Here is a 19,679-nt window from a genome sequence, read left to right as displayed (position 1 = left end):
TATGGATTTTCTTTACAAGGTTGAAATGGATTTATTTATACAGTCTAGTGAAATTAAGGGAACCTGCTCTATTACTGTTACTCCGTGAGGCATTAAAAACACAAGTAGCTACCTGACTCAATATTCTTTGCCAGGAAGCATTGGAGGAATAGAGTAGAATGTTGGAACCTGAATGCTTCTTATCTCGACCAACTCGGACGTCAAACGGTTCTGTTAAATTTTTTTTACTTGTACTGTAACCGAAATCTGGGAACTCGACCATTCCTGCTAAAACTTGTATATGTCGAGATGCGTTCAACTCTACCAATTCAGACCTGGAGCATTTGAGAAAAATCTAGTGGCAACTCAGCCAAAAACTCAGAACACAACAAAACAAAACAGACCTGCTAAAACTTACAGATCAAAACACGTCTCTGATGGGCTGACACAAAATGACCTACTGGGATGCTTATGTCTTTGAATTGCTCTCAGTCTTGCAGTACCTTTCGACCGAGTTCGATGTGTGAAAAGCTGTGTTTGGTGTGATTTTTTGTGCTTTATCTACAGTACATTTAGTGATACAGTAATCATGGTTCCTAAGAAAGTGAGCAGTGATAGCAGCAAACCAGAGCAAAGTAGTGAAAGTAACTGCAGAACTTAAAAAGGAAATTATAGCGAGACTTGAAGGTGATGCACGTGTGTCTGCTCTCGCTTTAGAGTGTGGGATCGTCATTTATTTATGTTTATTGCTTTTGTATGTGTGATTTTTCATGTATTAGTTTTATATTGATTGTCAATGCTTTTTATCATTAGGTAGGTAGATAAGTTTAAATAGGCAGTCATGTGGGGCTTCTGGAACAGGTTGAATGTGTTTACATTATTTCTTATGGGGAAATTTGACTTGGACCTTGACTAAATCACAACTTGACCAGCCTTCTGGAATGAATTACGTTCATGTTCCAAGGTAACACTGTACTTTGTAAGATGCCCGCATGAAACAGATTTTAATATAGACATATATAAAAAATAATACCTAATTAGATTTTATGGTGTTTCTGGTAAAAAGGTCAATATGCTTTACATAATGTCTGGACCAGGGGTGCTGCTAGAGATTTTGGGCCCCATGAAAGTGTATCATTTTGGGCCCCCAACCCAGACCAATCCAATTACATGTGAAAATTTTTAGGGCCCTTGGAATCGTGCTAACTTCCCCCCTTCTACGGATCCCCTGTCTGGACTATATTCCACTTGCCCTAGGTGAGAGGCATTAGTGAGTTTGCTCATATCCCCTGTATTCAGTGTTTGTATGTTGAAGTGCGGCCCAGTGAACGAGAGGATCACCAACCTTCAACTTTGAGTGTTCGGCCTTCTGGATGACCTTGGATGGGGGTGCTGTAAGACACAAGGACTCCATTGACCTACTTGGGAACTTTAATGCTCACATGGGTAATAACAGTGAAAGCTAAAAGCTGACTGGGAGGAACAGTCTGCGTGATCTGATCCTCTGCCCTGCCCTGTGCTTCAGTGCTAACCCCAGTTTGTCCATAAGAAACACCATGGTCCAGCATAAGGGTCTTCATAAGTGCAGCAGGTACCAAAACACCGTAGGGCCCAGCTTGATGGTTTTGTAGTCGTATCATTAGATCTGCGATCATATGTCTTAGATGCTCAGGTGAAGAGAGGAGCTGAGCTGTCAACTGGTCGCCAGCCGGGGATGAGTTGGATCAGGTGGTGGGGGAAGATGCCACACAGACCTGGTAGATGTATAGTGAGGGTATGCTGGGAGAGTTTGACGAAGAACCCTGTCTAGAAGATCTTCAACTCACACCTCTGGCAGAACTTGTCTTGCATTCCGAGGGAGGCTGGAGGAATCGAGCCTGAATGGGCAGCTGTGCAGAACTGTGGTCAGAAGGTTGTTGGTGCTTGTGGTGTCAGCAACCCCTGAACCTGCTGGTGAACACAAGCAGGAAAGGGAGCTGTGACGCTGAAGAAGGAGGTCTTCTGAGCTTGGTTGGCTTGTTGGACTCCAGAGTCAGCTGCCATGTACCGGCAAGCTTTGGCAGTTGCAGAAGCAAAAACTGAGGTGTTGGAGGAGTTGGGTGAGGCCATGGAAAATAGCTTGCCTTCAGCCTAGCAGAGATTCTGACAAACTGTCAGGTGACTGAGGAGGGGAAAGCAGGGTTCTGCTTATGCTGTTTACAGCAGGGATGGAGTACTGTAGACCTCAACTGGGAATATAGTCGGATAGTGGAAGGAGTACTTTGGGGACCTCCTGTATCCCAGTAAGATGCCTTACTAGGAGGAAGTAAATTTGGTGGAGTCAGAGAAGGACACGCCTAACACTAGGACTGCAGTAAAAAAAACTCTTTAGTGGTAAGGTTCCAGAGGTGGATGAGAGTCACCCTGAGTTCCTAAAGACTCTTGATGTTGGGCTGTCTTAGCTGATATGCCTCTTCAAAACTGCTTGGAGGTTGAGGACAGTGCCTCCGGATTGGCAGATTAGGGTAGTAGGGATCAGATTATGTTAGCTTCATCAAGCTGTGACTGGGGCGGTTTGCAGCCAAGTGTGAAGCAACTGGTATGAGGAACAGCACCTCCAAGTCTGAACCACAATAGGGTGGATTCTCCCCCCCCCCCCCCAGTTGGGGAGGAGCCATTGCCTCAAGCTGGGGAGTTCAAGTATCTCAGGACCTTGTTCCCGGGTGACTGAAGAATGAAACAGGAGACTGACTGCAGGATTGGTGCAGCGTCAGCAGTAATGCGGATGTTTTGCCATTCTGTTGTCGTAAAGAGATACCTGATCCAAAAGAGGGAGTTTATACATTTACTGGTCAGTCTATGTTCCTACCCTCACCTATGGTCACAAGCACTCGGTTGTAACCATAAGAATGAGATCACGGATACCAGCAGCGGAAATAAGTTTTCTTAGCAGGGTGTCTGCTTGGGGTGAGGACCTTGGACATGCGGACGTGGTTCAAAGTAGAGTATTCTATCCTAGGATGCCACCTGGACACCTCTCTGGAAAGGTGCTTCAGACATGTCCATCGGGGAGGAGACCCCGGGGCAGACCCAAGACAGGCTGGAGAGATTATACTGTATCTCTAAGCTGGCCTGGAAGTGCTGGAATATTCCCCCAGAGGAGCTGAAGGAGGTGGTTGGGGAGATAGAGGATCACACTGGAGCAACAGGAGCTGGATAAGCGGTGGATAGATGGCTGGCCTTATGTCTAAGATCTAATTTATTGCTTGTATTAACCTTAAATTACATTACCTGTAAGTAAGAATTTCAATACGTCAAAACAGTAATCACCATACACCAATTATTAGGTCCCAGCATCATCTGTAACTATCAGTGAACAGTATGACACCAGAAATATGAACACATCCAATATAAGTCACCTTACCTAGGAGTCAATGTGCACATTTTGACAATACACGTTAATAAGTTATAGTAATTATTTTTGATGATATAGATGACAATAATATAATTAGTAATATAATATCGCATAGCTGACATTTTGAGGTGTTTTTGTTTTTGTGTGCGTGTTCACGTAGGCAGTCATAAGATATAACTGAATACAGAAGACTCATTTTGCTAAAAAGAAAATAAAAGGAGAAGATTCTATTTTCACATATATCGTTATTTGAATTATAAATACGGTGGATACAGATTTTACCGGCGGTATGATTCTTCTCGGTAGTAAATCAGAAAAGGGGAAGTTAACTATGCGATTCAAACACGATTTTGTCGTCTTTCTATATAAATATATTTTTAAGGCACACAGCATTCCTACGCTGCTCATAAGCTAATGATTGATTCTTTTGTAAGCGGAACCAGTTCTGACCTTCGCGAATCGCCTGAATGTTAATGACGCGGAACGCTAATGTGTCCCGACACTCTACTGACTTAGATTAGTTTAGGACCATTTCTACGCCGTGGACGGAACCGCCTGGGACATCGGTGGGGCTCTCTGTAGAAGGTAAATGCTGAGAAGTTCAGGATGCAGACTTTGGGGAGATGTATACTCCTTCAAGCGCGATGTTTTAAATTAATATGTTTTATAGTTTCCATGGCTGTCTGTTTTGTAGGATCGTTGCAGTTACAAAACTTTTAAAAAGAACTAGATGGCATATACGTTTTGGGGGTTTTTCCCACACATCATCATCATTATCATTTATTATCATTTATTATTATTATTATTATTATTATTATTATTATTATTATTATTGTTGTTGTTGTTGCCCATATATTGAATATGCAGTTTCCCGAGTGAACTAAAAACTAATTTGTCAGATTCGATCAAGGGTTTTGGGGTCTTCCAAGATTCATATCTAGCAAAATAATACGCCTTCACGCACATATATCTCATATGCAGCTGAGCCGACTGGCGCAGTTGTTTCAAGACTACAGTATAAACTATAGTAGCCAACAACCGTGCTGGTGGCGGAATGTGTCTCAGAACTTGCTTCGGTTTGCTAAATGCTGGACTATAGCCGGCCGGTTCACAAGGTCATGCAGCTCCTCGTTTTAGCTAGTGAAAGGTGCTGTAGTCAGCAAAGTACCTGAACAAACATTGATACAAAGATAAGATACGTTGAGCTACTCCTGAAAATATACAGCACAAGAGAAAATATAAAAAGGATTCGTCTTGTATTTAATTCCATCAATATTAAGAAATTGGCCTTGGAAAATCTGACTGCGAATGTTTACAATCTATTTCAAACTACGGCGTAATATAAGTTGCAGGTTGCATGACAAGCAAATAGACTATTTAACAGTATTTAAGGAGTGCAGTGAAGACAGAAAATGCCATTGTTTAGAATGTTCTGAGATTACCCTGCGTGGGGATCATATGAATTGTGTGACGATGACTGTTTGTTGGACGTATTTCAGAGGAGATTACATTTTCGATAGCTGGATTAAAACATTTTAATAAATTGCTTCATATGAAATTGAAAACGCAAATGACAAGGCATGCACACAGATGTTATTAGCTCTTAGGTCGTAACTGTGAAAAAAAAATCTATGATTTTCAAGTTAAGACATTAGTTACCACTGCGCCCATCATTATATATGTAATCTCATAAAGTCTGTATGAAAATTGTAGAACATGTTTAACTCTGTTAACTATGTAGTGAAGTTGCTGATTTTTTTCTCTTGATTATAAGATTAGCAGCTTCGTTTACAAAACGTTGTAGGTGTGTTAGTTTTCTGTCATAAACCAGTACATCCAGTTTCACAGGGACGTTTCTGTCCCTCAGAAGGGTATCAGCTGCACTTGACAGTTTCACGTTCATTCAAGAACATTAGTCCAGTCGTTACTGACTAATCTACTAGGATAAAGTCTTGTCCTTTTTAGAGATCTTCCACTGTGATTTCTGGCTGGAAATGGAATGGACCAATAAGATGGCTCAATGTGATGAAGTAAGTTAATTTTTCGATTGATTTATGACTTTAGACTAGACTGTTAGCTGAATATTTTTTTCACCTCATGATAAGTACACATCCAAACCTTATAACGTGTAAAGGGATCTGGAAAATTAATCTGGAAAATTGATTCAACAAATCCCTTTGTAGTTCATATCAACCCGAAAAACAGTTTGATGCAATGAAGACTGGATTTTAGAAGGTTTTTTGTTCCACCAAGGCAATAGCAGTGATCTCACAAGGTCTAAGTGTCACATGAGATCAGCCTCTGTAAATTTCCCATTACATTTGTATTCTCTAGATGGCCACAGAATGCAAAACTATCATATCATAAGGCTATGAGCAGGTGATCAAACAAGGTATAGTTTTCCCTTTTGTCGCTGTTGCCGATACATTTATGTTTTCCAGCCCCGGTCACGCTCTCCTAATGATGTCAACCTGGGACCAACAGCCAACCCCCAGTGAGTAACTCTCAGGCGTGACTCCGACAGTGAAGCTAGGGGTGAATGTAGAAACATAACACTGAAGAGAAACACTTTTATTTAAGACGTTTTCCTTTTATAGTGTTATTCATTCACAGTTGACCGTTTAGAGAAGTTTTATAGTCTAATTACCTGGTTCAAACTATTGCTGTCGCTATTGATTATATCAATAATTGAGTAATCTACCGATTAATCCGACGATTCATCTGACAATTCATTTATATATAATATAATATAATATAAACATTGCATTTGGAATGAGGCAGGATTTACAAATGCAGATTTGTTTAAAAATATAGAGGTCTCAATTTTTTCCACCGCTGCATATTTCATTCAACATCTATCATCGTTAATTGCAATATATTAATTTGCAATATATTTTGAAAAAAATAATATATTTTTAAATGTATTTAGCGCCAGACCTACAGACTTTGATTTCTTATCAGTGATTGGGAAAGGAACATTTGGGAAGGTATGTATGGGAATCTGCAGTATATGGCCTTATGGTTTACAATCATAATTAATTAGTTAATTCCAAGAATTGCTTGGATTGAGGAGTGAATTATATGTTTTACTAAATAACAAATGTTATAGTTTAATATTGCACACTGTCAACCTTGTGTATGTCAATTTAAGATAATGAAGAAACATCTCACAGGATGTTAAGGACTTATAGTGAGGGTATGCTGGGAGAGTTTGACGAGTTACCAGCCAGATACCCTTTGTAACAATGTCTTTGTCTGCCCCAGGTGCTACTGGCCAAACTGAAATCAGACAATAAATTTTATGCAGTAAAAGTCTTGCAGAAGAAAGTCATACTAAAGAAAAAAGAGGTTGGTTAATGTCTAAATAGTAGCCATACACATTTCTATATCCATTACTGCCCCATATCTTCCTCACTTGTGTGTCACATCGGACAAAAGCATCTGCTAATTTTTTTTTATAATCGGGAATACCTTGTCTTTGTTTGAGGTCCCTCAAGATGCAAGTCACCGATTTTACTTTGCTAAAATGAGAATGAATACAATTATAGAGTCACAGGACAAAGAAGAGTGCATTGTGCTTTTCTCTGTCTCGTCTCTAGATGATAGAATTGGCCCTTGTTTTCCACCCTGCTGCTGTGACAGCTATGCTTTCCTGTCACATCCCATTCTTTTGTCCCAGCTGTATAATCAGCAGTTTGTGTCCCTCAGCAAAAGAACATCATGGCAGAGAGGAATGTGCTGCTCAAAAGCCTGAAGCATCCCTTTTTGGTCGGACTGCACTATTCCTTTCAGACCCCTGAGAAGCTCTACTTTGTACTGGACTATGTCAACGGAGGAGAGGTACAGTAGCACCCTGGGCTGCCGAGGGGTTACATTCCACATAATTGGATGTTGAAGGGTAGAGTCTGGCTCTGGATGCATAGTTCAAATGGTATTGGACATATCTTTGGAGGTGTTAAGTCGCTGCTGACCTTTCTATTCTTCAGCTGTTCTTCCACCTGCAGCGGGAGCGATGCTTCCTGGAGCCACGTGCTCGATTCTATGCTGCTGAAGTGGCAAGCGCCATTGGATACCTCCATTCCCTCAATATAATTTACAGGTCAGTATCATCTCCTCTACAGCAATTATACACTCAGCCTGTGTCTTCTCCTTACTTACTGTGAGACTTGTTTTTTCTTCCAGAGATTTGAAGCCAGAGAATATCCTGTTAGACTCAGAGGTAAGAGGTAATAGTACCAATATTAAATTAACATGCTATTGTATTCCCCAAATGGGGAATACATTTGATTTTTTTTTAAACTTTGAAAAAAATGTTATTGGTGAAGAACTGGAACTGATCAAATTTTGAGACAAATCTGAAGCAGCGCAGCAAAAGAAGGAAAAGGTGGCTACAGAAGACATTTCATTTTATGAACACAGTAACTCTGAAAATACTTTATGGATCATTTTCAAACTTTGCAGACACATTGTATGGATGAAAATGAGTGAAAAGCCAGTGCGAGACACTCATTTGTGATACTGTGATAACTCAAAAAACATTTGACTGATCTTTTCCAAAATTAGCAGACATATTGAATGGTTGAGGATTTGGTACTCTTAGACATAAATTGCACCTAAGTTGCAATACCACTTAATGACAGCAAAGGGCAGAACATTTGATCTTATGGATACAGCAACTCAAAAGGCATTTGTCAAACTTTTTTCAAACATTGCATTTTATGGGGGAAGAACTGGAATTGATCAAATAACATTAAAATTGAAGGAGCGCTGCGTATTAATAACAAAGAAAAGGGCGGCCTCAGACACTTATTCCGTTAGCATGATATCTCCAAAAGTATTTGACGGATCTTTTGCGAACTGAGCAAATATATTGTATAGGTGATTGTATAGGTGAAGATTTGAACTTGATCAAATTTTGAGAGCAGCTGCATGAAAACTGATGCAATGCCGCATAGTGGTAGCAAAGGGAAAGGTGACTTCACAAGCCATTTGACACTGTGAACATGACAATTCACAAAGTATCTGATAGTCTTATGGTCTTGGATTTGACCTAATTACCACTTCAGAAACATTTGGTTGAATATCTACACCTAATTTCATTTTGAGCCAAAACAGTTTGAGACAATTTGAAGCAGCGCTAAGTGGCGGCAATAAAGGAAGGGGGGGGGTGGGGGGGGGGGCTGCAAGCGCTTGATTTTGTAAACACAGTAAATCTCAGTGAAAAGTCGGTGAAATGGGGGTGTGAGAGGAGTGGGGATTAGATGGGACAGGGGTAATGGGGCTGTCCAGAGAATACATCGTTGTTGTTCCGACAGCATCTAGCTGTTAACATGGGTTATATCTTCAGATACCATACCTCAAAAAAAGCAACATTTTTGCAGGCTAGTTATATGTGTGACTAACACTCGGGTTTGTTTCGCATTCTGCTTTAGGGCCATGTTGTTTTGACAGACTTTGGCCTTTGCAAAGAAGGAATGGAGCCAGAGTTCACCACATCCACGTTCTGTGGAACACCAGAGGTCAGAGATACTGAAGGAAGCCCCTTCTTAGCCACGCTAACCACGCTACGGCTACATTAACAATGAGTCCTTCTCACCATTGCAGTACTTAGCTCCAGAGGTGCTCAGGAAACAGCCCTATGACCGCATGGTGGACTGGTGGTGCCTTGGTGCTGTTCTGTATGAAATGCTCTTTGGCTTGGTAAGGCTTGTAAAAATAGATAGGAAGACTGTAGAGGCAGGAATGACTGAAGGACTCAGAGTCATAGTGAAATATTATTCAATCAAGGGTCTTCTAAGAAAGTTTTCTTACGTGTTGCTACCAGAGTATCATGAGGAATTGTTGTGATAAGAGGTTTTTGTTGGGTCTTGGTTGTGTACCTGTGGTCTCCAGCCCCCATTCTACAGTCGCGATGTAGCTGAAATGTATGATGGGATCTTACACAAACCCTTACACCTGCCTGGTGGGAAAACCATGGCAGCCTGTGATGTGCTGCAGGGGCTGCTGCAGAAGGACCAACATCACCGCCTAGGAGCTATTGCTGACTTTGTGAGTAGCTTTGTGTGTCTCACCCTCTCAGATAAAAACATGACCATGGAGTCACAGATACTTGCATGGAAACTCCATGTACAGTCACAGATGTGGGTGTTGAAATTGCATAGCTTTGAAATAACTTCAAACTTCACTATATGTTTAATGGGTAGAGAATTGCACAAAAGTTATGCACAATACATTAATGAATATTCACCAATTAATCAATTAATTAATAATTTAATCAGATGTAAACAATTGACATAAAAAATACACTAATTCTTTTGAGTAATTGAAAACTAGCTAGCAATTGTAAGTCCACCTGAGTCAAGATTAGACTCTAATACAGCTTTTATATATTTTTTGCTGAATCCTGTTCTCTAAATATAAATAAACAAACAAAATATAAGACTTATGGGATTTTTATTGTTTTGACTGAATTCACAATTTTTTATAAAAATTGAGAATTCCCTTGGGGGCCCAAAAAATGTCCTTGCATTTTGTCTCTTTCACTCATACACACACACACGCGCGCATGTAGGGTAAACATATCCTTATGGGGACCGCTCATTCATTTCAATGGGAAAAATGCTAACCCTGCCCTAACCATAACCATAAGTAACCTAACAAAATACAAGAGTTTTTGCATTTTTAGTTTTTTCATAGCGGTCACAGATTTTTATAAAATAGTGTTTTCCCTTATGGGGACCAGGAAACCATTATGTCCCCATAAGGATAGGTAAACCCGCTCGCACACACACACACACACACACACACACACATGTTTGTATTGATATCTTTGCAGGGATTGTCCATGCATCTATGGGCATAACCCTTATCCCAGCTATGACGACCTTAAACCCAACACAACCCTAACCTTAACCATAAGTAACCAAACATAATACAACAATTTTGTCATTTTTTGCTTTTTGATTGCAGTCACAGATTTATATAAAACTGAGTTTCCCCTTTAGGGACCTGAAAAATGTATTCCCTGGACCGCCCCTTCCCATCTAATCCCTACTCACAACCCCCATTTCGCATATATATAATATACAATGTAAACTTGTTTTTTCCAGCTTGAAGTGAAGTACCATGTGTTCTTCTCTCCCATAAACTGGGATGACCTGTACCATAAGAGGATTACCCCTCCATACAACCCAAAAGTGGTAAGTTAATCTGTCGTCCAAGGGCTGCATTCTGTTACCTGGTATGATCTCTCTTTGAAATGTTTCTTCCTCCTGCTGCTTCAGAAGGGACCCGCTGACATGCAACACATCGACCCAGAGTTCACAACAGAGACTGTGCCTGGGTCAGTGGGCCGCACCCCCGAGCCGTCCTCTTGCCTTGGAACCAGCAGTTCCAGTGCCTTCAAAGGTTTCTCTTATGTGCCCAGTGATGAGAACTTCCTGTGACAGTGATGGAGAGTTCAGTGCGGCTGCATCTGAACTCTTTGCTGCTAGATCTTCAACTTAACGTTGTAATCAATCTCTGGCATATCTCTCTGGTATGGAAGCTACGTGAAAAACAAAAAGAAGCTGCAGTGACTGAGAGGATGTCACTGTATTTCCTGTCATCACCCTGAAGGATCTGTAAGACTCATGCTTTCTTTAGTGGTGGGAATTCACATCCATATTTCATAAATCAGCATTCCAGTTATTTATATATCAACCTGATTGGGAGATTAGGGAGCAGGCAGTTTGAGAAAGGTGCCTAAACCTATGTAATGCTCCTGCTTATCAATGACAACTGCCAGACTGCGCTTGTTGGAAGACTAATGAACAATCCACAATACAGACCTACTTTAAATGGGCAATATACTGACATTTTTCATCAATGTTAACCAACTAGAGGACTTTTTTCCATTGTACGACTATGATTTACAGTTCTGTAGATTTCCTATAAATTGTATATAAAGGTACATTTTGTCCATATTGTTTAATTATTTTCATTTACTAAGCATAGTTACAGCACGGATATGTTAATCTTTCTTAGAATGAGATTTAGGTGCTAAATTGTTGGATATATCTATGTATAAATATATTCTAACCAAACTGTTCATTTGAAGGTTTTAAAGATTGAATTTGTTGAATTTTTTCTGTTTTCATATAAAGCCAAGTCCCTAAAAACTAAAATCTGTCATATTTATATTTAATATATAAAATTATCCAAAAACCCTGTACTGTATAAGAGGTTGAAAGATCCATAAGAAATAGCTGATATTTTTTCTGATTCAATGACTAAAGAATAAAGTATTAACACAGACTCTGAGCAGGCATATTCTACAGTGTTTTTGTGATGGTTTTTGCCTTTGGTCACACTGGCTACTAGGCTTCTGTTTTTGATGGTTGAGGAGAAAACCTATTGATAAGAGTCTAGAGAAGAAAATGCTCAGTGCCAGGGAAATGTTCAGTGCTATTGTGGGGGCCAGCGTTGCAGGGGGAAGGCTGAAGAGGAGGTGCTGAGCCCACAGCAGCCAGAAGGGCATAAAAAACTATGTCTTTGCGCAGTTTAACTGCAATATTGATCTTGTTTAATATTTGACTGGCTGCATATTCATCCATAGCCTAGGCTACAATTTAATGAACAGTTTCTGGTTTACTGCGGCCCTGTGTGGCCACTAGAAGGATGCAAGACACCTTGTATAAAAGTTACCCCTTTAGGGAACATTTTCATATACAAATATATCTATGACAAAAACACTGTTGTGTCTGCAGCAGTGAAGCATCATCATAAAGCAGGTTTGCTTTGATCCGTCAAAACACCAAGATCATCCAACCTGTGCCAGCAGATGTCTTAGATTAATGAGCCCAGCTGGCTTGTAGAGAGAGAGATGGGAGTAAAAAAAAACTTATGATCATAAAATTGCATGGTGTAGTAATGTTCCACCTTAATGTCCATTTCATAGTCACCAGTGATTGATATAATATTAATGGTGGTATCTGCAAGGAACCCTATTCTCTTTTTATGAAAAAGACAAAGGAAATCTGATCTTAAAAACATCTTTTTCATTCTTTTCTGCCATTCAGATTAGTTTGGTGAGCTTTGTAGTGGTTTAAAGGTGATGCCAGTATGGGTTTTTGGTGCCCCAGTCTACCATGGTTTGGCGAGTACAGAAGGATGCTGGGAGACAGATGTCCCCCCCCTCCATGTCACCCGGATGAATGATCTGGATGCGAGCCAGTGGGTCTGGCACTGGGAAAATGCCAGATTCCTGACATCGGTCTGGACAAAGACAGTCAAAAGAAAACTGACAGAAACCTTATTGCTAATAGGTTGGTCATTTATTCAAAATGAAATTATACTTCTGGTCTTAAAAAGCTATTAGAAAGAAAGACTGAACTACTCACCATGTTTTTCTCTTGCTCATCCTCTGCCGCTGCCAAGGCTTGAAACTGTAGGCATATTGAGTCCCCCTCCAAGGAGGCCCTGGAAGGCAAATTACTTCTAGTTGGCTCAGATGAGCTCACTGAAGGCTTTTTACTCTGCTGATACTACGAGGAGCTCACCGAATGCTTTTTACTCTGCTGATACTACGAGGAGCTCACCGAAGGCTTTTTACTCTGCTGATACTACGAGGAGCTCACCGAAGGCTTTTTACTCTGCTGATGCTACGAGGAGCTCACCGAAGGCTTTTTACTCTGCTGATGCTACGAGGAGTTCACCGAAGGCTTTTTTCTGTACTCTGCTGATACTACGATTAATTTACTTTCCTATAGCTCCACCATATACTGGATACCAGTAACACACACTCTGACTTCCACAGTGTAGAAACATAACTGTTGATTCATATAAAATGGATAAAAAGCAAACATTTACCAGTTAAAGTCACCGACTGCTAAAGTCATACTAACATTAAACACTATGTGTGCTCTTCGTGTGAGACGCAAAGCAGTGGCGATTCTAGACCATTTCAACTGGCAGGGGGGGAGCAGACTGGGGCCAGTTGTTCTGTTGGGGGGGGGCAGATGCATTTGACCTTAATGTTCTCCAAGTATTGCTTACACTAGATTGCCAGCATAAAGAAGCAAAAGACAATATTGAAAACCAATAAGTTATTTATGCAATGCTTTGCAGTCACATTTAACAGTTTTTACAAATATGTAACTCACTCTGATTTCTTGTTTAGACTGTCTTGCTTCCACAAGCTTGATTATATTTTTCTCTTGTTAAGAAATTCAAGTTCAGAGAAACAGGGAAAATCCCTGGTTTTTGGTCTGTATTGCCCAGCCCTACAGACCATGCAGAGGAGAGAGAGGACATGCAGTTTCTCAAGTCAGGAAGTGAGATCTGTTTATTTATTTATTCAGTTTTTGGTAGCTGACTATGATTACATGTACATGTGACAACCAGATTAAGTCTGTTATGTTCTGGAGTGTTTTTAATGAACTAGTCATGTAAACGCAGTTTGCTTTCTGAGTATCCTGGATATTTTCCCTGTTCCTCTGAACTTGAGCTTCCTGACCTGAATTTTCTCAACCTGGGGTGAATCTCAATATGCGTACTTGACCATACTGTTCTTGTGTACCCATTTTACGTCACCTTCCATTGCTTAAGACCAGTTCCAATACTAAGAACACAAATACACAAGGATGGTAAAAATCCCCGGATGATGGTCTTGCTCCACCCCAAATGTCAAGGATACATCGGTTGCATCCTCACTGAATGAGATCATTCCCATGATTCTTTGCGCCCCAAGTTTGTTCTTGGAAGGAAAATTAGCAAGACCGGTCTTGCCAAGATCTCAAGTATGGTCTTTGCGTTCTTGGCATTGAGAGGTTACAACTTGAATTTTATTTACCACAAAAGCAACATAAATCAGGTAATTCAAATTCATATATATTTTTTTTAATTCAAGTTCATGTAATAACTTCAAATATGTTTTCTTAAATTCAAGTACGGGTAAACATATTTAAGTTCGGATTCTTTAATTTAAGTTAATTACAGTGAAATTCAGGTTCTGGTATTCAGGTAATGAAATTCAAGTTCAGGTTAACACATTCAGATTTAGGTAAATAAATTCAAATTCAGCTTACGATGAGTCTATTTGACACGATTATCTTCTTCTAAAGCAAACAGCCAATCATAGGATTCAAAGTGACCAATCAACGAAATGGAGAAATCAGTCACTATTCTTGCCTCCAAAGTCTCAAAACTCAACCTGTTGAACAAGCGAGTGCTGTGCAGGACACGAGCGCATAGAGAGAATGGGTTTTCTGCTCGCCAGCGCATAGGTACGGGTGAATGTGTATGTGCGTGGGTTTTGAGACTAAACACCATAAGTGACCAAAGTGGCATCTATGTGTATCATATCCATGGTCTTTGGCATTAGGCTACTTGCACTCAGAACCATTGCGAGAGTTTCGACACCAATTGATCTTGCCGCCATGCAGTCACGTGGTTCATGTAGGCTTCAATAGTTCCAGATAGAAGCGAATGCATTATTAAACGGTGAAATTAAAATATAAAACCATCTGTGTGTATTTTAAACTGCCTTTACATGTACTGCATATATATTAATGCCAATCTGGTATGTGGAGTGACAGCTTAATCAGTTTATCGGTTTTATTTGGAGTTGAAGAGCTCCTTTATTCTAGCATTCCTTACGTAAGGCAAGATTCTGTAGTGGGCTGCACCAGCTAAGCGTGAGTTCGATGGACGTAAACTGCCCATACATTCCAAGAGGGATACACGATACACGGATACACGGATACATTTCCCCTTGTGGCAGCGTGTGCAAGTGGCTGAGAGTGCATGTACGGCAGCCAGACCCTTCACCTACGTTCGAGCTTACGCACTACTAAAAAATAATAGGTCGCACCACACAAATAGCTTCAACGTAGCACTAAGTTATAACGAAAATTTTACACTACCTTGAGATTCGGTGTAAGGCCTAGCGTAACAAAAATAAGTTTAAAAGTGGTGAAAATCACACAAGTCTGGATAACCTAACAAACCTTCTGTGCTTTTAACATGTAATAGTATTACGTTATCAGAGAATTTTTATAATTTGTTACCTTTTCCACTGATTTAGGATAAAACAAGGTCGCTGGTTTGATATGTCAACCTTAGCCTAGGGAGCTAACTTTAGCTGGCTAGTGAAACATGGCATATCTTGTATCTCAGGCTGAGAGATAATCATGTTCAGGTAAAATAATCTGTATGTTTAAATTATAACATTAGCCAGTTACTTTACGGATAATTTCAGCAACTGAATGACCAGCAACTGGATGTACGCTATAGCTATATAAACTAAATAACTTTCAAAATTTGAATAAACTGGAACATTTCCTAAAGTTCCCCCTCCAGTGAACCTGGACCATCTAACAGAGGCCTAATAGGAAACTGCCAAGCAAATGTTAAGAGAACAATGTCAGGCTGAATTTTTGCATTCAACAAGGATGATGTGGGTTGCATTCCATCTCTCAAGATGCACATAAACCTTCATGACACCAGCCCAGCGCAGATGACGTACATGTTGGTCCCAAAACCTCTTCATAAGGACGTGAAAGAATATTTACAGGACTTTTTGAACAGAGGGTGGATCACCCAATCTTGGTCACTATATTCTTCACCAGTTGTCTGTGAGGAAGAAGGACGGCAGCTTAAGGCTGTGCTGTGACTACTGAATCAAAAGTCAGTTCTTGACCACCACCCCATCCCCAGGATCCAAGACATGCTAGATGCACTGGGTGGGAGTTCATGGTCCTCTGTGCTGGATCAGGGCAAGACTTACCATCAGGGGTTCCTTGAAGAAGAGACCCAGCCACTAACAGCATTCATAACTCCGTGGGATCTCTACCAATGGGTGCGGATACCGTTTGGGCTGAGTACCGCCCCTGCGAAATTCCGAAGTAGCATGAAACACTGTCTAGCTGGATTGAGGGACACCATGTGCTTACCATACCGTACCATACTTAGACAATAACTTGGTACAGCAGCAGTTTTGAAGGCCATCTTGAACATGTCCATGCGGTGCTTCGGCAGTACCAAAAACACGGAGTAAAGCTCACCCCAAAGAAATGTGAGTTATTCCAAGGAAGAGTGAGGTTCCTTGGGAAGATGGTGCCAGGGGAAGGAAGAGTGAGGTTCCTTGGGAAGATGGTGCCAGGGGAAGGAAGAGTGAGGTTCCTTGGGAAGATGGTGCCAGGGGAAGGAAGAGTGAGGTTCCTTGGGAAGATGGTGCCAGGGGAAGGAAGAGTGAGGTTCCTTGGGAAGATGGTGCCAGGGGAAGGAAGAGTGAGGTTCCTTGGGAAGATGGTGCCAGGGGAAGGAAGAGTGAGGTTCCTTGGGAAGATGGTGCCAGGGGAAGGAAGAGTGAGGTTCCTTGGGAAGATGGTGCCAGGAGAAGGAAGAGTGAGGTTCCTTGGGAAGATGGTGCCAGGGGAAGGAAGAGTGAGGTTCCTTGGGAAGATGGTGCCAGGGGAAGGAAGAGTGAGGTTCCTTGGGAAGATGGTGCCAGGGGAAGGAAGAGTGAGGTTCCTTGGGAAGATGGTGCCAGGGGAAGGGTACACGATGGACCCGGCAGAAATGGCACCAGTTAAGGCTTTAAAGGAGAAGACACCCGCCACGGTCGGTGACCTGCGACAGATGTTGGGGTTCCTGTCTTACTAGCAGTGTTACATTCCTCACTTCTCTAGTGTTGCCCATCCATTGTACGAGCTATTGACCAGTCCTTGTAGTGAAACTATTAAGGAGGATCCCAGCCTCAGGAAACCTAAGGCAACAGTAAGGACAAAGAAAGGACATCTACCATCTTGCACTATAATACAGTGGACTAGCATTCATCAAGATATTTTAGCTGATAGATGCTCTCATAAAACCTCCAATCCTGGGCTACCCTGACATCACACAACCCTTTGTGTTGCACTGCGATGCATCTCAGGAAGGACTGGGAGCGGCAAGCTACCAGCAGCAAGACGGAAAGATGAGAGTGAACGTTATGGTTCTCGCACCCTCAGTCCATCAGAGAAGAACTAACATCTCCACTCTGGGAAGATGGAGTTCTTAACCTTGAAATGGGCTGCTTGTGAGCGCTTTCGTGAGTACTTGTTCCATGCCTCATCGTTTGTGGTGTATACTGACAACAACCCACTGATGTATGTGCTCACACCTGTGAAGGTCAATGCCATGGCACATAGATGGGTAGTGGAATTAGCCGAATATAATAGCCAATGACAGATAACAACTCCAAGGAGAAGTATGGGGTCACTTACCAGTGGCATGAAGACACCAGCAGGGAAGATCCACAGGAGCAATCATTGTTGCACTCACATGGTGAGCCCTTTTGGCCCAGGCAGAATCAACAAAGTCAGCCGAAAGAGGATCAAAAGACCTGCACTTACCTCATTCAGTCAGGAGAGTGAGGAGGCTGACACCTCTGACCCAGAGAAGGACTTGCCACAGTGGGTAAGGCGACAACCACAGAGACTGAGAAAGCAGCCTGTTGTACTGAGTTATAACACATTAGGCCAGCTGTCTTTGGTACGAAAAGACTTTAAGGTAACAGAGACTAAGACTTTTTGGAGACCTTGAAAGGTAGAGGTCTGTTAGAGCTGTTGGACACTGACTAATTGCCAATTAAATGTCAGGAGACATTTAATTTTGTGGGGTAGAATGTGGCACTGGGTGTTGGTTGAGCCAGGGAAAACATTACCCCCCCCCCCCTAAAGTTGTAAGCTGAGGTCCCAATAAAACAATATAATTACATTGTTATTTCTCGTCATTTACCTAAATTGTGGTGTGGTTAGTTTATTCCTGCTAGGTATAGCATAACCAGCAGAGGGCGCTCTGGGAAGTACATTGGAGCATCAGCAGCTGAGGCCAGTAAATTAGAGGTCGTCAATACGTGGTTGTATACGAGGATGAGCGCGCTCCTAATATAACTTGTACTTCCACACCCGAACAGGTGAAATCCAGAAATAAAATGTGTTGCAGAAGACTGAGCCAAGTGTAATTCTTTGCCTTATAACATAAACAATGGAAATGAATGTGATTTTAAACCAATGTCAACGCTTGGAACTATTAATCGTCCCCAAGACAACGAAGTTGGCCAGATTTATTAACTGGCCGAGTCTTATTATCAAAGAGTGAAGGTTTGTCAGGACTCATTTATTATGCTATGGTGTTGGATGTATCAAAAGTGATAATTAACCATACTGATAAGGATCTTTTCAATTTTTTGGGGGAAAATAAGCACCATTATTTATGAAATTTAGTGTTATGTAAGTCCTATGGATGGAGGCTTAGAGATGATTGACTTTGGAACATATAATATTATTTTTAAAACTAAGTGGATCAAAAATTATATCCAAAATGCAAATAAGTTGTGGTTTTATATCCCAAATTATATTTTTAACAGGTCTGGTGGAACTGAGTTTCTTCTCGGTTGTAATTATGATGTGCAAAAAATTCCAGTCAAATTGTCCAATTTCCACAAACAAAAGTATTGTTATCCTGGTTGATTATATATAAACATATCATTTCCCCACACAGATAATTTGGAATAAAAACGAAAGTTTATATGTGGATAAATGGGTCCAAAAAATGTTATTGGTGAATCAGCTTCTTAATGAAAATGGCAATTTGTACACATACACAGAGTTCATAAGGAAGTATAGAACTTTTATATCTGAAAAAGAGCGGGCAACTATTACTAAGGCTATACTGTCAGGTGTATTGAATTTGTTGCAGGGTTATGATCCTGTTGATTGTGATTTTAACAATATAAATCTTATGCTTGATGGTGTGCATATTAAAAATAAAAGATGCTTTAATAAACTGTTCAGAAAAATGTGTTGGGGTATGTTCAAAAAAGATTGATTAATGAATTTGGTTTAGTGTCAATTGGAAGCTTGCTTGGAATCATAATAACAGATTTCATGTCACCAATGAAGGGAATCTTTAAGGTGTCCTTCAAGTTTTCCATTTCATTTATCCATCAAACCAGATATTACAGATTTAAAGTTGGAGCTGATGAACATTGTATTTTCTGTAAGTACAGTGCTGAGTGTATTCATCACCATATTTTACGATTGTATGTATGTCCATTTTTTTAGTTGGAAGTTGAACATTTATTTAATGTGTTTTATGCTGGAAAAAAAATAAATTGGAAAAGAAGGATGTTATTTCTTTTATGGAAAGACTGATATTGAATGTAATAGGAAATTTATATTTTACATGGGAAATATTTTATTCGTAAGTGTAAATGGGCAAAGAAGGAACCAAGGATCCAGGACTTTAAAATAGAAATGGGACTTTATTTCCAGACCTTGCA

At 40.7% G+C, this 19,679-nt stretch overlaps 1 protein-coding gene across 2 annotated transcripts; it reads left to right on the top strand.

Annotated features, from left to right (window-relative positions):
- The first annotated feature begins 3,823 nt into the window (after positions 1 to 3,823).
- Positions 3,824 to 11,674, top strand: sgk2a (serum/glucocorticoid regulated kinase 2a). Of its 2 annotated transcripts, none has more exons than XM_023804955.1 (13): positions 3,824 to 3,958; positions 5,339 to 5,403; positions 5,815 to 5,867; positions 6,303 to 6,360; positions 6,638 to 6,721; positions 7,082 to 7,213; positions 7,360 to 7,472; positions 7,556 to 7,592; positions 8,806 to 8,892; positions 8,978 to 9,073; positions 9,266 to 9,421; positions 10,483 to 10,572; positions 10,657 to 11,674. In XM_023804955.1, exons 2-13 carry the CDS (start codon positions 5,368 to 5,370, stop codon positions 10,816 to 10,818), a joined length of 1,104 nt encoding a protein of 367 aa, XP_023660723.1. In that variant the 5' UTR covers positions 3,824 to 3,958; positions 5,339 to 5,367; the 3' UTR covers positions 10,819 to 11,674. The 2 variants fall into 2 exon arrangements, with proteins under 2 accessions (XP_023660723.1, XP_023660724.1); XM_023804956.1 differs by having other exon boundaries at positions 3,834 to 3,958; positions 5,324 to 5,403.
- Positions 11,675 to 19,679: the final 8,005 nt, after the last annotated feature.

This window comes from Paramormyrops kingsleyae, chromosome 6 (genome assembly GCF_048594095.1).
Source record: "Paramormyrops kingsleyae isolate MSU_618 chromosome 6, PKINGS_0.4, whole genome shotgun sequence".
Classification (NCBI taxonomy): domain Eukaryota; kingdom Metazoa; phylum Chordata; class Actinopteri; order Osteoglossiformes; family Mormyridae; genus Paramormyrops; species Paramormyrops kingsleyae.
The sequence above is the reverse complement of the archived record's forward strand: the minus strand, read 5'-3'. Positions and strand labels throughout refer to the sequence as shown.

Bases quoted from the DNA above. Each gene is read 5' to 3' on its own strand.
- sgk2a (XM_023804955.1), top strand. From the start codon at position 5,368: ATGGAATGGACCAATAAGATGGCTCAATGTGATGAA. The intron at 5,868-6,302 runs GTGAGTAACTCT...AAATGTATTTAG, and splicing joins GGACCAACAGCCAACCCCCA to CGCCAGACCTACAGACTTTG. The intron at 7,593-8,805 runs GTAAGAGGTAAT...ATTCTGCTTTAG, and splicing joins ATATCCTGTTAGACTCAGAG to GGCCATGTTGTTTTGACAGA.